General features: G+C 54.7%; 1 protein-coding gene across 1 annotated transcript; it reads left to right on the top strand.

The window, feature by feature from the left end:
• Window positions 1-10,353: 10,353 nt before the first annotated feature.
• On the top strand, window positions 10,354-13,056 carry LOC145517324 (uncharacterized). The gene is made up of 3 exons (XM_081519604.1): window positions 10,354-10,523; window positions 10,923-11,235; window positions 11,488-13,056. The coding sequence occupies exons 1-3, from the start codon at window positions 10,389-10,391 to the stop codon at window positions 12,114-12,116; spliced, it is 1,077 nt and encodes a 358-aa protein (XP_081375730.1). The 5' UTR covers window positions 10,354-10,388; the 3' UTR covers window positions 12,117-13,056.
• Window positions 13,057-15,904: the final 2,848 nt, after the last annotated feature.

The following is a 15,904-nucleotide window of genomic DNA, read 5'->3' as shown; positions in this document are numbered from 1 at the left end:
AATGGAGATGGAGACTTGACACCTTACACCGAGTTCACTTCCAGTTATCCCTAGACAAACATTCCATGAAAACTTGTCACAAATCTAGAGGAACAATGAGCAGAAACCAGACACGTGCTTTGAGTCTTCACACACAAAACTAAAAGGCAGTCCACAAAAAAAACCAGGAGAATACAGTGGACTTTGCAAAATCAAAGATATCTACTGTGGGAAAGACCTCAGTACAAAAGCAAAAGACAGGTCATACATCGTGAGACGAATGAGTGGAAACACAAAGCTTATCAAGGATGTGTCTCCAAACAGACAAAGAACACCAACACAACAAGCCTGTGAAAACTAGGGAAAGGTCTGAAGGGACACCCGACTGAGGAAGACACACACAGAGTATCCCGGATGATGTCCAGCACTGAGGGCCTGAAGAATCAACAGTCTAGTTGTACCTCCTCAGGCCTGTGTGACCCTGGGTGAGGCCTCTGTTTCCCGGTGGCCCTGAGAGATGGACAGGGAGGAAGGGGAAGAGAAATCACTTGCATTTCTAATACTCACAGCAAAGTCTTCCAATGAGAAGGGAATTATCACCCCCACTGACAATGCCATTCACTGAAGTGATCCCCACGGGTCCATCTAACCCAGAAGGGAAGGAAGGACCTGTTCTCACAAAACGGCGAGAGATGGAAGAAGGAAGATCAAGCCCACACCAATCCCTGGAAAGAGAAGCTGTGCTCAGGGCTTGAAAGAATTCCTATTTGGAAAATGATATCCCAGCCCCACAAGGCAATCCACAGCTTCGATGCTATTCCTCCCAAAATGCCAATGCATTTTCGCACCCAACCAAGAATTGCAAAAGGGGTACGGAAACAGAAAAGAGCCTAAATTGTCAATACAATCCGACGAAAAAGCCCCGATACGGACATCCAAGGTTGTGTGAAAGGAAATTAGACGACCAAACTAGGATCCTCAGGAGAGTATCGGAGAAGGCAATGGCGACCCACTCCAGTACTCTTGCCTGGAAAATGCCCTGGACGGAGGAGCCTGGTAGGCTGCAGGCCATGGGGTCGCGCAGAGTCAGACACGACTGAAGTGACTTAGCCGCAGCAGCAGCAGCAGGAGCCGGACAGTATGCTATTGGGAATACAACAACACACACAGATCCAGATCGATGGAATAAAGTTGAGGGTCCAGACACAGACCCCAGCATCCATGCTCAACTCGTCTCTGACACAGAAGGGGAGAATATCCAAATGGGAACAAGAAAGCCTCTTCAATACATGTCCATGGGAAAACCAGACAGCTACATCTGAAGAACGCTATTGGTTTTGATCTCAGACCACCTCAATATCGGGGAAAACCTCACCCTAAAGGCTGATGTCATGAGATAGCTAGAAAGAAGCGTAGGTCAAAGGCTCCTTAACATCAGAGTCTCCTTGCCATTTGCTGGGCGGAGGTAGAAATGGGTCTCTTCAAGTAAGGGAAAGAGGTACACGAAGTACACCAATGGGTTTCCATCCAATGGAACCTCTTCACAACAGAGAAGCTAAGCAAGCATTCACAAATGCAAAAGAGAGGAAACGGAACACGAGAGACTCCTTGCAAGTGGTGTATCTGAGAAGGGGTTCATATGGAAAGAGACGAAGAATGCACAGCACTCAGAGTCCAAGAAACACCACCACCACCCTTGACCCTTCCCCCATGACCAACTCCGACCTAAAGCCTTTCTCTCCCTCTAACCTATCCCTAAAACATAACCCTCATCTAATCATATACATGTGCATTCCTAGCATCCATCCGTCCACACACGAGAGAGAAAGAGGAAGACACAGACTGAATTGAGAAAGGAAAAGAGAGGGACACAGCCAGAGAGAGACACGGAACCAAAGAGAGGAAAGGAGTCGATGGTCCAGACTTTTCATCAATCTGTCTCGAAGGTAGAAGCAATGACAGCGCCCATCCACCCCAGAAGGGGGAAAAGGACGGAAGGTTTGGAGAGGAAAAGACAAGAACGCAGGGAGCCATTAGAAGCTCAGCCACCCGCAGAAGCCGAGCTGGGACACTTGAACAGAATCTCATTGGAAACAGAGGACCAGAAAGTTGGCCACTCTCTTCTATAAGAGAGGGAGACCTTCGAGTCTTCCTTTCGGTCCTCCAACTTGGATGCGGGGTCTCAAAACAGTCAGGAGGGGGAGTGCCTTTTCCTGGGTACCACGGCACATCCAGGCCTCGTTCTGCCCCATTCTGTGCTGTGTCAGCCCAGGAAGGAATCTTTCTTTCTGAAGTCTCAGCGCACACGCTCCACGTGATATCGGCCCCAGGTGGAAAGGCATGGAGCTGCTCGTAGGCCGACAGACCTAGGAAGCAGATGGGAGAATGACCGCCACTCTGCAGATGGAGAGACTGGGGAAACCCTGAGGGGCATATGCTTGTCCAGGGCCACACCACTTATGAGAAGAAGGAGCCTGGTCTGAGAGCAGCGGGGCCCTCGGAGCTCAGGCCCTGGCTGCACCCAGGCCTCCCCAGGGCTGTCGGCTGGGCTGGGTGGGTGTCACTGTGCCTGCACATGGCTTAAGGGTGGTGGTCGAGCAGTCAGAGACCCAGAGATTCCCTTGGGAAGTTTTGGGGAAGGGACCTCAGCACGAACCCCAGGAAATGATGTCACCTGCCGGCAACAGAACCCAACAGAACCCGCAACCCGGGTATCCAGGCCTCGAGAGCGGAGAGGAGCCCCCAGCCAGATCACTTGCTGCCGAGATGTTCTGCTGTTTGCCCCTGCCCAGAGGCCGGGGCCTCAGGAGAGCTCACAGGCAGTGTGCGTGGGCACCCTGTCGACGTTGGCTCAGGGCACCCCCGAGACGCCTCTGGCCCTTTGCCCGGAGAAACAGAAAGGTAACACGGGGAGCCCCAGGCCGGGCCAGGCCACCTCTCCCATGCCACCCGGAAACACCGGGTCCTTTGCCTGTGTGTGTGGATGCGGGTTTCTCGGGGTGTGTCTCCCTCAAGGAAGCCCAGGTGGATGTGGGGTCAGAAGCCTGCGGACAAGTTGTGTCCACACCCCAGGGGAGAGCATGCTGGGCGGGATGGGGAGAGTGCGGGCAGGGCCGGCCGCCCAGGCTGACCTCACACCCTCAGGTGGGTCTCTTTCCTCCCGGGTGGGGATCTGAGCAGACACACGTCTCTGACCCTTCTGGGCAGAGAAGTTCGAGCAGGCCGAAGCAGCGGCTCCACTGGCCAGGCCCAGCTCGGAAAACTCCCAGCATGGCTGGCTGACGGTCACTGTCGTTGCAGAGCTTCCCACGTGATGAGGCCGAGGACGGGGACACCCCATCCAGCTCCCGGAGGGAGGGGTCGGAGCACCACCCCCCCGCCCGTGAGGCCCAGTGCAGGCTCCAGGTGAGCGTGCCCACGGAGGCATCAGCCCCACCGGGGGCGAAGCGGAGGCGGGGAAGGCCTGCTGCCGAGACACCGCCCAGGATACACCCGGCGGCCCAGTCTGAGGCTCCCACGGAGCTCAGCACACAAGGCTCTGACCCAGAGTCCCGAGAACCCCGGCCTCTGGGGCAGCAGGAGGACCTGGAGCCCAGCACGCCAGAGCACAGAGGTGAGGACGCTGGGGCTGGTGTACGGGAGTGTGTGGGGAGGGGGTGCTGAGCTACACAGGGACGAGTCCCCGAAAGCTGCTGCTGGGCCTGCAGCAAGCGCTGGCCTCACACCCCCCGCCCCCCATCTTGCACACTTCAGTCCCAAAAGACATCCGACCCTGGGTATTCTTTGGGAATCTCTTGGAAGCTTTCTGTCCCGGGATACGCACATGCCAAGGCTGGCCTGCGGGCAAACGATGCTTCTCCCACAGCTCTAGCACTGGCCTCCAACTGGAACCAGGCTCCACTTCCCAGACCTGTCCCTACAGAGGTGGTGGCTCCAGGTGCAGGACCCAGGGATCCACCGAGGGCAGATGGAGAACCGAGACTTGCCCTCGCAGAGACACCAGGCCAGCTGGGTACTGGCCAGCACACCGGGCAGATCGGATCTCCGTGCCTGCAGGACCCCCAGCCCCAGGCACTGATGTCCCACCCCCTCAGCCAGAACCTCCACCTCCACGTGCACCTCTACCTGCTCGGCCTTTGGCAGGAGAACCCGAGGCAGAGGAGGAGTCACCGCCTCGGCAGGGAGAGCCTGCCCTGGCTCCCGCGCAACACCCAGACGCCCACGATGACTCACCCACCCCTGCAGGGAGAACGAGCCCCCGCTCTGGACAGAGACCCAGAGCCCTTGCCGGAAACACCACGTCCAGGGGAGCGGTCGGCTCTGCAGCCTCCATCCCTGTCTGCTCACCGTGGACGCCGTCAACTCGGTCTGCCCCCAGGGGACATGGAGTTCCTTTCCCCCGAACTGCTTTGCATTTGGTTTGTTTCCACCTTTCTGGTGATGTTTTCTTTTTTGCATGGTTTCCTGTATTTTTGTTGGTTAAGTTGGGATTAGTAAACTTTTTCATCATTGTTGCAATTTGGGAACACTGTTGTGTAACTCTGGTGATACTGTGTTACCATCACCACTTTGTAGTTTCAGACCCGTTCCATCTTTATGCCCCACCCCCCAACAAAGCCTGGATTCAAGGCAAGCACGCCCTGTTCATCCCTCCGCCCGATCCTGAACACAATTTCATCTCTTCTTTCTGCATTCCTTCCTATATTCTTGGTGTCCCCAATCAATGACTCTCAGTGAAATGACTGAAGCAGTTTTTTTCGGACGCTCCACCTACTGTAAGACTCCACTGGAGAGTTCTCATGTTTATGTCCTTTGAACTAGCCTTTGATATCTGAAAGGACGTTGTACGTCCTTTCAAGATACCACGTGCCAAACGAAGCCCTTTTGGCAAATGCCATCATTATCTCCAGGCAGGCATTGCTGTTTGAAGGGTGCCATCTCAGCCAGAAGGCAGAGGCTGAGCTCCTCTTGTTGCACCAGCTCCCAAAAGAAGCCAAGAAAGGGAGCTGTTACAACAAACCACCCCAACGCCCAGGAAAGCGTTCTTCATGACAGAAGGCTAGAAAATGACCCAACATCCTTGTGGCCCAGAACCCCTCTAGAAATTCACTGTTCCATAAAAAAGAGAAACAGATGGGAAGTTCCAAGGAGAGGAAATGCCCATGGCCAGTGTATTTTAGAGACGGCCTGACCGCTCCGGGGAAGACACGCACTGACAGAACCCCTTGGGAAACAGCCGTGATAGTCCTCACTGTCGTAAGGGATTCCTCTGGGGACAACCTGCCCTGGGCACCACACGAGGGAGCAGACCGGCTTCTCTTCCTCTGCCCCCACACCATTGACTCATCAAGGCAGCTCAGGTGTTCTCATGCCCTGCCTGCCTGCCTGCCTGGCTCATCCGTGAGCTGTGACCACCTCCCGGACAGGACTCCACCTTCTGCTCTCTGTGTACCGTGAATCTGCACACAGTGGGCTTTCAGAACCTTAGGAGACTTGAGCCATTCCCACTCGAGCCAGAACCCTCCCCAGGAAGGAAAACAGCTGTGGAGTCCTTTTGGCCCCAGCACTGGTTCCGAAACCCTGGCGGCTCCTAGAGCCTCTACGGTGTGAAGAGGGAGGTCCCTTTTGACAGAGCTTTCCGGCCGTCAGATCTAAGCTGCTGTTTCACTGTCAGCTGTGTCTCTTCCGTTGCAGTGTTGCAGGTGGGCCACGCTGCTCCAAAGGAGCTCACAAGCTGAGTTTCAAGGGAGGTATTGAGAGGACAGGGATGGCTACAACGTGCTGCAAACTGAGTGAGGGTCCCCACAATCCTCAGCAAAGGTCTGTGGTGTGCAAGTGGGGAGCAGAGGGCCCCCAAGTTCCAAAGGAAGGGAGGTACTCGGGAGCTAAAGCCCTTGGCTTCTGTGGTAGCAGCTGCAGATGGCAGCTCGTCCACAGTGCACTTCGAATGAGGTCATATGAGCGGGACTCTGGAAATGGCTCCGAAATCCAGAGAAAGGGGTCAGGGTATGTGGGAATCCGGCGGGGGTGGGGGGTGGATGAAGGAAGGTGTCCTTCCTCTCTCCAGTGCAATTTGGTTTGGTGAGTCTCAAAGCTACCAGATGGCACTTCCCAAGTCAGGCCCCCGCAGGAATCAGGGTGGGCTGCATGCCTCGGCCCCTGCCACAGGGACAAGCCACACCAGTGGCCTCCCTGAGCTCCAATGGCCGGATCTTGGGGTTCTGTCTGGGTGCACACCTCCTTGCTCTGGCCAAGTTCCCCCCTTCTCTGAGCACCAGCTTCATCCTCTCGAATGAGGACATCGATTGCTACCTTGGCACGTTACTCTCTTCATCCTGTGAAGACTCATTAGGCTTATCCTACAATTACTAGCTGGCCCGAAGAGATATCTCCTGAATCCAGATTAAGCTGGAGTCTCCCAGGCTCATCTGGCATGTCTTCCCTGAAGTCTGCCAAAACCCACACCCTTGCATTTCCAGGGACTCCCCTTAGCCAGCTGGGCAGAAAACCCAGCATGTTTCAAACAAGCTGACAGACAAGCGGGAGAGGACTCACGGGCAGACGGCTTCCCTCAGGTCTCGGGTGGAGCTCTGGGACCACAGCAGCAACAGGCCATCCCAGCCCCTGGGCTCAGCAGCGCCCTCATTCTCACGCCGGCGGCTCTGCCCTGAGGGGAGCAGGAAGGTCACCAACTGCCGCAGGCGGACCTCACGCCCCTCCCACTGCTGGAGCCTGACCTCCCCCGGCCCCACCCCTTCCCCTACCCGAGCAGGACGAGAGCTCCTCTTCCCCTGGCTTCTAACGTGAGGCCCGGCCCTCAGCCCCGATTGGGCACTGCCCCAGTCCGGAGCCAATCACAGTGGCCAAGGAGGTGGAAGCCACCGATTGGCCAGGGCCAGGTCATGTGACCATACTCCCCAGGAAACTCAAATATTACCAAGATTCCCTAAGAAACCAATGAACAAAATTATCCAGTAAAGGCAAACCGTACTTTTTAATGAGGCCAAAGTCTCAGAAAAAAAAAAAAAATGCTTCACAATGAAGTGCTCAAGGAAGCTACAAAATAAACTTTCAGAAAAGTTTAGTAGTTTTTTTAATAGGGTGACGGAGAGCTATACCTATCCCATATATGTGAATTTAGGTTTAAACTAGATTCCCCTTGGCTATTTTATAAGACAAAAAAACCCACATCACCCCCTTTCACTCCCCCCCCCGCCCCCAAAAAGTGTTTTAATCTATTGAATTTTTGTGTCCTCAGTTGTGTCTGATTCACGGCAACTCACGATCTCTACACAGCCAGGCTCTTCCGTCCATGGAATTCAGGGCAATTTGTTCTGTCACAGTAAATGCCCACCCTGGGTGATCCAAACGGAAGGGCTCAGAGGCTCCTGAGAGACTAACTCCTTTCAGCTGAGCACAGAGCTGGCTCCTCACTGGGATGCCTGTGGCCTGGGGCTCCCAGAGGGGAGAGCAGCACTCGCCCCACCGTGTGGTCACTGCTGGAAGTGCAGGCTGCTCCTCACTCCCCCTTGACAGTGTCCCTGAGGGCAGAACAGTGTGAAGTTAATCAAGGTGGAAACGCAAACTCCAATGCAAGCAAACTTCCCACAAGGTCTCCAAAACCACTCAGGAACAGGGTATTGGAAACTGCAGGGGATGACATGAATGGAGATGGAGACTTGACACCTTACACCGAGTTCACTTCCAGTTATCCCTAGACAAACATTCCATGAAAACTTGTCACAAATCTAGAGGAACAATGAGCAGAAACCAGACACGTGCTTTGAGTCTTCACACACAAAACTAAAAGGCAGTCCACAAAAAAAACCAGGAGAATACAGTGGACTTTGCAAAATCAAAGATATCTACTGTGGGAAAGACCTCAGTACAAAAGCAAAAGACAGGTCATACATCGCGAGACGAATGAGTGGAAACACAAAGCTTATCAAGGATGTGTCTCCAAACAGACAAAGAACACCAACACAACAAGCCTGTGAAAACTAGGGAAAGGTCTGAAGGGACACCAGACTGAGGAAGACACACACAGAGTATCCCGGATGATGTCCAGCACTGAGGGCCTGAAGAATCAACAGTCTAGTTGTACCTCCTCAGGCCTGTGTGACCCTGGGTGAGGCCTCTGTTTCCCGGTGGCCCTGAGAGATGGACAGGGAGGAAGGGGAAGAGAAATCACTTGCATTTCTAATACTCACAGCAAAGTCTTCCAATGAGAAGGGAATTATCACCCCCACTGACAATGCCATTCACTGAAGTGATCCCCACGGGTCCATCTAACCCAGAAGGGAAGGAAGGACCTGTTCTCACAAAACGGCGAGAGATGGAAGAAGGAAGATCAAGCCCACACCAATCCCTGGAAAGAGAAGCTGTGCTCAGGGCTTGAAAGAATTCCTATTTGGAAAATGATATCCCAGCCCCACAAGGCAATCCACAGCTTCGATGCTATTCCTCCCAAAATGCCAATGCATTTTCGCACCCAACCAAGAATTGCAAAAGGGGTACGGAAACAGAAAAGAGCCTAAATTGTCAATACAATCCGACGAAAAAGCCCCGATACGGACATCCAAGGTTGTGTGAAAGGAAATTAGACGACCAAACTAGGATCCTCAGGAGAGTATCGGAGAAGGCAATGGCGACCCACTCCAGTACTCTTGCCTGGAAAATGCCCTGGACGGAGGAGCCTGGTAGGCTGCAGGCCATGGGGTCGCGCAGAGTCAGACACGACTGAAGTGACTTAGCCGCAGCAGCAGCAGCAGGAGCCGGACAGTATGCTATTGGGAATACAACAACACACACAGATCCAGATCGATGGAATAAAGTTGAGGGTCCAGACACAGACCCCAGCATCCATGCTCAACTCGTCTCTGACACAGAAGGGGAGAATATCCAAATGGGAACAAGAAAGCCTCTTCAATACATGTCCATGGGAAAACCAGACAGCTACATCTGAAGAACGCTATTGGTTTTGATCTCAGACCACCTCAATATCGGGGAAAACCTCACCCTAAAGGCTGATGTCATGAGATAGCTAGAAAGAAGCGTAGGTCAAAGGCTCCTTAACATCAGAGTCTCCTTGCCATTTGCTGGGCGGAGGTAGAAATGGGTCTCTTCAAGTAAGGGAAAGAGGTACACGAAGTACACCAATGGGTTTCCATCCAATGGAACCTCTTCACAACAGAGAAGCTAAGCAAGCATTCACAAATGCAAAAGAGAGGAAACGGAACACGAGAGACTCCTTGCAAGTGGTGTATCTGAGAAGGGGTTCATATGGAAAGAGACGAAGAATGCACAGCACTCAGAGTCCAAGAAACACCACCACCACCCTTGACCCTTCCCCCATGACCAACTCCGACCTAAAGCCTTTCTCTCCCTCTAACCTATCCCTAAAACATAACCCTCATCTAATCATATACATGTGCATTCCTAGCATCCATCCGTCCACACACGAGAGAGAAAGAGGAAGACACAGACTGAATTGAGAAAGGAAAAGAGAGGGACACAGCCAGAGAGAGACACGGAACCAAAGAGAGGAAAGGAGTCGATGGTCCAGACTTTTCATCAATCTGTCTCGAAGGTAGAAGCAATGACAGCGCCCATCCACCCCAGAAGGGGGAAAAGGACGGAAGGTTTGGAGAGGAAAAGACAAGAACGCAGGGAGCCATTAGAAGCTCAGCCACCCGCAGAAGCCGAGCTGGGACACTTGAACAGAATCTCAATGGAAACAGAGGACCAGAAAGTTGGCCACTCTCTTCTATAAGAGAGGGAGACCTTCGAGTCTTCCTTTCGGTCCTCCAACTTGGATGCGGGGTCTCAAAACAGTCAGGAGGGGGAGTGCCTTTTCCTGGGTACCACGGCACATCCAGGCCTCGTTCTGCCCCATTCTGTGCTGTGTCAGCCCAGGAAGGAATCTTTCTTTCTGAAGTCTCAGCGCACACGCTCCACGTGATATCGGCCCCAGGTGGAAAGGCATGGAGCTGCTCGTAGGCCGACAGACCTAGGAAGCAGATGGGAGAATGACCGCCACTCTGCAGATGGAGAGACTGGGGAAACCCTGAGGGGCATATGCTTGTCCAGGGCCACACCACTTATGAGAAGAAGGAGCCTGGTCTGAGAGCAGCGGGGCCCTCGGAGCTCAGGCCCTGGCTGCACCCAGGCCTCCCCAGGGCTGTCGGCTGGGCTGGGTGGGTGTCACTGTGCCTGCACATGGCTTAAGGGTGGTGGTCGAGCAGTCAGAGACCCAGAGATTCCCTTGGGAAGTTTTGGGGAAGGGACCTCAGCACGAACCCCAGGAAATGATGTCACCTGCCGGCAACAGAACCCAACAGAACCCGCAACCCGGGTATCCAGGCCTCGAGAGCGGAGAGGAGCCCCCAGCCAGATCACTTGCTGCCGAGATGTTCTGCTGTTTGCCCCTGCCCAGAGGCCGGGGCCTCAGGAGAGCTCACAGGCAGTGTGCGTGGGCACCCTGTCGACGTTGGCTCAGGGCACCCCCGAGACGCCTCTGGCCCTTTGCCCGGAGAAACAGAAAGGTAACACGGGGAGCCCCAGGCCGGGCCAGGCCACCTCTCCCATGCCACCCGGAAACACCGGGTCCTTTGCCTGTGTGTGTGGATGCGGGTTTCTCGGGGTGTGTCTCCCTCAAGGAAGCCCAGGTGGATGTGGGGTCAGAAGCCTGCGGACAAGTTGTGTCCACACCCCAGGGGAGAGCATGCTGGGCGGGATGGGGAGAGTGCGGGCAGGGCCGGCCGCCCAGGCTGACCTCACACCCTCAGGTGGGTCTCTTTCCTCCCGGGTGGGGATCTGAGCAGACACACGTCTCTGACCCTTCTGGGCAGAGAAGTTCGAGCAGGCCGAAGCAGCGGCTCCACTGGCCAGGCCCAGCTCGGAAAACTCCCAGCATGGCTGGCTGACGGTCACTGTCGTTGCAGAGCTTCCCACGTGATGAGGCCGAGGACGGGGACACCCCATCCAGCTCCCGGAGGGAGGGGTCGGAGCACCACCCCCCCGCCCGTGAGGCCCAGTGCAGGCTCCAGGTGAGCGTGCCCACGGAGGCATCAGCCCCACCGGGGGCGAAGCGGAGGCGGGGAAGGCCTGCTGCCGAGACACCGCCCAGGATACACCCGGCGGCCCAGTCTGAGGCTGCCACGGAGCTCAGCACACCCGGCTCTGACCCAGAGTCCCGAGAACCCCGGCCTCTGGGGCAGCAGGAGGACCTGGAGCCCAGCACGCCAGAGCACAGAGGTGAGGACGCTGGGGCTGGTGTACGGGAGTGTGTGGGGAGGGGGTGCTGAGCTACACAGGGACGAGTCCCCGAAAGCTGCTGCTGGGCCTGCAGCAAGCGCTGGCCTCACACCCCCCGCCCCCCATCTTGCACACTTCAGTCCCAAAAGACATCCGACCCTGGGTATTCTTTGGGAATCTCTTGGAAGCTTTCTGTCCCGGGATACGCACATGCCAAGGCTGGCCTGCGGGCAAACGATGCTTCTCCCACAGCTCTAGCACTGGCCTCCAACTGGAACCAGGCTCCACTTCCCAGACCTGTCCCTACAGAGGTGGTGGCTCCAGGTGCAGGACCCAGGGATCCACCGAGGGCAGATGGAGAACCGAGACTTGCCCTCGCAGAGACACCAGGCCAGCTGGGTACTGGCCAGCACACCGGGCAGATCGGATCTCCGTGCCTGCAGGACCCCCAGCCCCAGGCACTGATGTCCCACCCCCTCAGCCAGAACCTCCACCTCCACGTGCACCTCTACCTGCTCGGCCTTTGGCAGGAGAACCCGAGGCAGAGGAGGAGTCACCGCCTCGGCAGGGAGAGCCTGCCCTGGCTCCCGCGCAACACCCAGACGCCCACGATGACTCACCCACCCCTGCAGGGAGAACGAGCCCCCGCTCTGGACAGAGACCCAGAGCCCTTGCCGGAAACACCACGTCCAGGGGAGCGGTCGGCTCTGCAGCCTCCATCCCTGTCTGCTCACCGTGGACGCCGTCAACTCGGTCTGCCCCCAGGGGACATGGAGTTCCTTTCCCCCGAACTGCTTTGCATTTGGTTTGTTTCCACCTTTCTGGTGATGTTTTCTTTTTTGCATGGTTTCCTGTATTTTTGTTGGTTAAGTTGGGATTAGTAAACTTTTTCATCATTGTTGCAATTTGGGAACACTGTTGTGTAACTCTGGTGATACTGTGTTACCATCACCACTTTGTAGTTTCAGACCCGTTCCATCTTTATGCCCCACCCCCCAACAAAGCCTGGATTCAAGGCAAGCACGCCCTGTTCATCCCTCCGCCCGATCCTGAACACAATTTCATCTCTTCTTTCTGCATTCCTTCCTATATTCTTGGTGTCCCCAATCAATGACTCTCAGTGAAATGACTGAAGCAGTTTTTTTCGGACGCTCCACCTACTGTAAGACTCCACTGGAGAGTTCTCATGTTTATGTCCTTTGAACTAGCCTTTGATATCTGAAAGGACGTTGTACGTCCTTTCAAGATACCACGTGCCAAACGAAGCCCTTTTGGCAAATGCCATCATTATCTCCAGGCAGGCATTGCTGTTTGAAGGGTGCCATCTCAGCCAGAAGGCAGAGGCTGAGCTCCTCTTGTTGCACCAGCTCCCAAAAGAAGCCAAGAAAGGGAGCTGTTACAACAAACCACCCCAACGCCCAGGAAAGCGTTCTTCATGACAGAAGGCTAGAAAATGACCCAACATCCTTGTGGCCCAGAACCCCTCTAGAAATTCACTGTTCCATAAAAAAGAGAAACAGATGGGAAGTTCCAAGGAGAGGCAATGCCCATGGCCAGTGTATTTTAGAGACGGCCTGACCGCTCCGGGGAAGACACGCACTGACAGAACCCCTTGGGAAACAGCCGTGATAGTCCTCACTGTCGTAAGGGATTCCTCTGGGGACAACCTGCCCTGGGCACCACACGAGGGAGCAGACCGGCTTCTCTTCCTCTGCCCCCACACCATTGACTCATCAAGGCAGCTCAGGTGTTCTCATGCCCTGCCTGCCTGCCTGCCTGGCTCATCCGTGAGCTGTGACCACCTCCAGGACAGGACTCCACCTTCTGCTCTCTGTGTACCGTGAATCTGCACACAGTGGGCTTTCAGAACCTTAGGAGACTTGAGCCATTCCCACTCGAGCCAGAACCCTCCCCAGGAAGGAAAACAGCTGTGGAGTCCTTTTGGCCCCAGCACTGGTTCCGAAACCCTGGCGGCTCCTAGAGCCTCTACGGTGTGAAGAGGGAGGTCCCTTTTGACAGAGCTTTCCGGCCGTCAGATCTAAGCTGCTGTTTCACTGTCAGCTGTGTCTCTTCCGTTGCAGTGTTGCAGGTGGGCCACGCTGCTCCAAAGGAGCTCACAAGCTGAGTTTCAAGGGAGGTATTGAGAGGACAGGGATGGCTACAACGTGCTGCAAACTGAGTGAGGGTCCCCACAATCCTCAGCAAAGGTCTGTGGTGTGCAAGTGGGGAGCAGAGGGCCCCCAAGTTCCAAAGGAAGGGAGGTACTCGGGAGCTAAAGCCCTTGGCTTCTGTGGTAGCAGCTGCAGATGGCAGCTCGTCCACAGTGCACTTCGAATGAGGTCATATGAGCGGGACTCTGGAAATGGCTCCGAAATCCAGAGAAAGGGGTCAGGGTATGTGGGAATCCGGCGGGGGTGGGGGGTGGATGAAGGAAGGTGTCCTTCCTCTCTCCAGTGCAATTTGGTTTGGTGAGTCTCAAAGCTACCAGATGGCACTTCCCAAGTCAGGCCCCCGCAGGAATCAGGGTGGGCTGCATGCCTCGGCCCCTGCCACAGGGACAAGCCACACCAGTGGCCTCCCTGAGCTCCAATGGCCGGATCTTGGGGTTCTGTCTGGGTGCACACCTCCTTGCTCTGGCCAAGTTCCCCCCTTCTCTGAGCACCAGCTTCATCCTCTCGAATGAGGACATCGATTGCTACCTTGGCACGTTACTCTCTTCATCCTGTGAAGACTCATTAGGCTTATCCTACAATTACTAGCTGGCCCGAAGAGATATCTCCTGAATCCAGATTAAGCTGGAGTCTCCCAGGCTCATCTGGCATGTCTTCCCTGAAGTCTGCCAAAACCCACACCCTTGCATTTCCAGGGACTCCCCTTAGCCAGCTGGGCAGAAAACCCAGCATGTTTCAAACAAGCTGACAGACAAGCGGGAGAGGACTCACGGGCAGACGGCTTCCCTCAGGTCTCGGGTGGAGCTCTGGGACCACAGCAGCAACAGGCCATCCCAGCCCCTGGGCTCAGCAGGGCCCTCATTCTCACGCCGGCGGCTCTGCCCTGAGGGGAGCAGGAAGGTCACCAACTGCGGCAGGCCGACCTCACGCCCCTCCCACTGCTGGAGCCTGACCTCCCCCGGCCCCACCCCTTCCCCTACCCGAGCAGGACGAGAGCTCCTCTTCCCCTGGCTTCTAACGTGAGGCCCGGCCCTCAGCCCCGATTGGGCACTGCCCCAGTCCGGAGCCAATCACAGTGGCCAAGGAGGTGGAAGCCACCGATTGGCCAGGGCCAGGTCATGTGACCATACTCCCCAGGAAACTCAAATATTACCAAGATTCCCTAAGAAACCAATGAACAAAATTATCCAGTAAAGGCAAACCGTACTTTTTAATGAGGCCAAAGTCTCAGAAAAAAAAAAAAAAAGCTTCACAATGAAGTGCTCAAGGAAGCTACAAAATAAACTTTCAGAAAAGTTTAGTAGTTTTTTTAATAGGGTGACGGAGAGCTATACCTATCCCATATATGTGAATTTAGGTTTAAACTAGATTCCCCTTGGCTATTTTATAAGACAAAAAAACCCACATCACCCCCTTTCACTCCCCCCCGCCCCCAAAAAGTGTTTTAATCTATTGAATTTTTGTGTCCTCAGTTGTGTCTGATTCACGGCAACTCACGATCTCTACACAGCCAGGCTCTTCCGTCCATGGAATTCAGGGCAATTTGTTCTGTCACAGTAAATGCCCACCCTGGGTGATCCAAACGGAAGGGCTCAGAGGCTCCTGAGAGACTAACTCCTTTCAGCTGAGCACAGAGCTGGCTCCTCACTGGGATGCCTGTGGCCTGGGGCTCCCAGAGGGGAGAGCACCACTCGCCCCACCGTGTGGTCACTGCTGGAAGTGCAGGCTGCTCCTCACTCCCCCTTGACAGTGTCCCTGAGGGCAGAACAATGTGAAGTTAATCAAGGTGGAAACGCAAACTCCAATGCAAGCAAACTTCCCACAAGGTCTCCAAAACCACTCAGGAACAGGGTATTGGAAACTGCAGGGGATGACATGAATGGAGATGGAGACTTGACACCTTACACCGAGTTCACTTCCAGTTATCCATAGACAAACATTCCATGAAAACTTGTCACAAATCTAGAGGAACAATGAGCAGAAACCGGACACGTGCTTTGAGTCTTCACACACAAAACTAAAAGGCAGTCCACAAAAAAAACCAGGAGAATACAGTGGACTTTGCAAAATCAAAGATATCTACTGTGGGAAAGACCTCAGTACAAAAGCAAAAGACAGGTCATACATCGCGAGACGAATGAGTGGAAACACAAAGCTTATCAAGGATGTGTCTCCAAACAGACAAAGAACACCAACACAACAAGCCTGTGAAAACTAGGGAAAGGTCTGAAGGGACACCAGACTGAGGAAGACACACACAGAGTATCCCGGATGATGTCCAGCACTGAGGGCCTGAAGAATCAACAGTCTAGTTGTACCTCCTCAGGCCTGTGTGACCCTGGGTGAGGCCTCTGTTTCCCGGTGGCTCTGAGAGATGGACAGGGAGGAAGGGGAAGAGAAATCACTTGCATTTCTAATACTCACAGCAAAGTCTTCCAATGAGAAGGGAATTATCACCCCCACTGACAATGCCATTCACTGAAGTGATCCCCACGGGT

Source organism: Giraffa tippelskirchi, chromosome 8 (assembly GCF_054371585.1).
Source record: "Giraffa tippelskirchi isolate mGirTip1 chromosome 8, T2T-mGirTip1v1.2.pri, whole genome shotgun sequence".
Classification (NCBI taxonomy): domain Eukaryota; kingdom Metazoa; phylum Chordata; class Mammalia; order Artiodactyla; family Giraffidae; genus Giraffa; species Giraffa tippelskirchi.
This window is presented reverse-complemented; position numbering and strand designations above follow the sequence as displayed.

Coding starts and splice junctions, on each gene's coding strand:
- LOC145517324 (XM_081519604.1), top strand. CDS start 10,389: ATGTTCTGCTGTTTGCCCCTGCCCAGAGGCCGGGGCCTCAGGAGAGCT. Junction 10,524..10,922: donor TTGCCCGGAGAAACAGAAAG/GTAACACGGGGA, acceptor CTGTCGTTGCAG/AGCTTCCCACGTGATGAGGC. Junction 11,236..11,487: donor CAGCACGCCAGAGCACAGAG/GTGAGGACGCTG, acceptor CTTCTCCCACAG/CTCTAGCACTGGCCTCCAAC.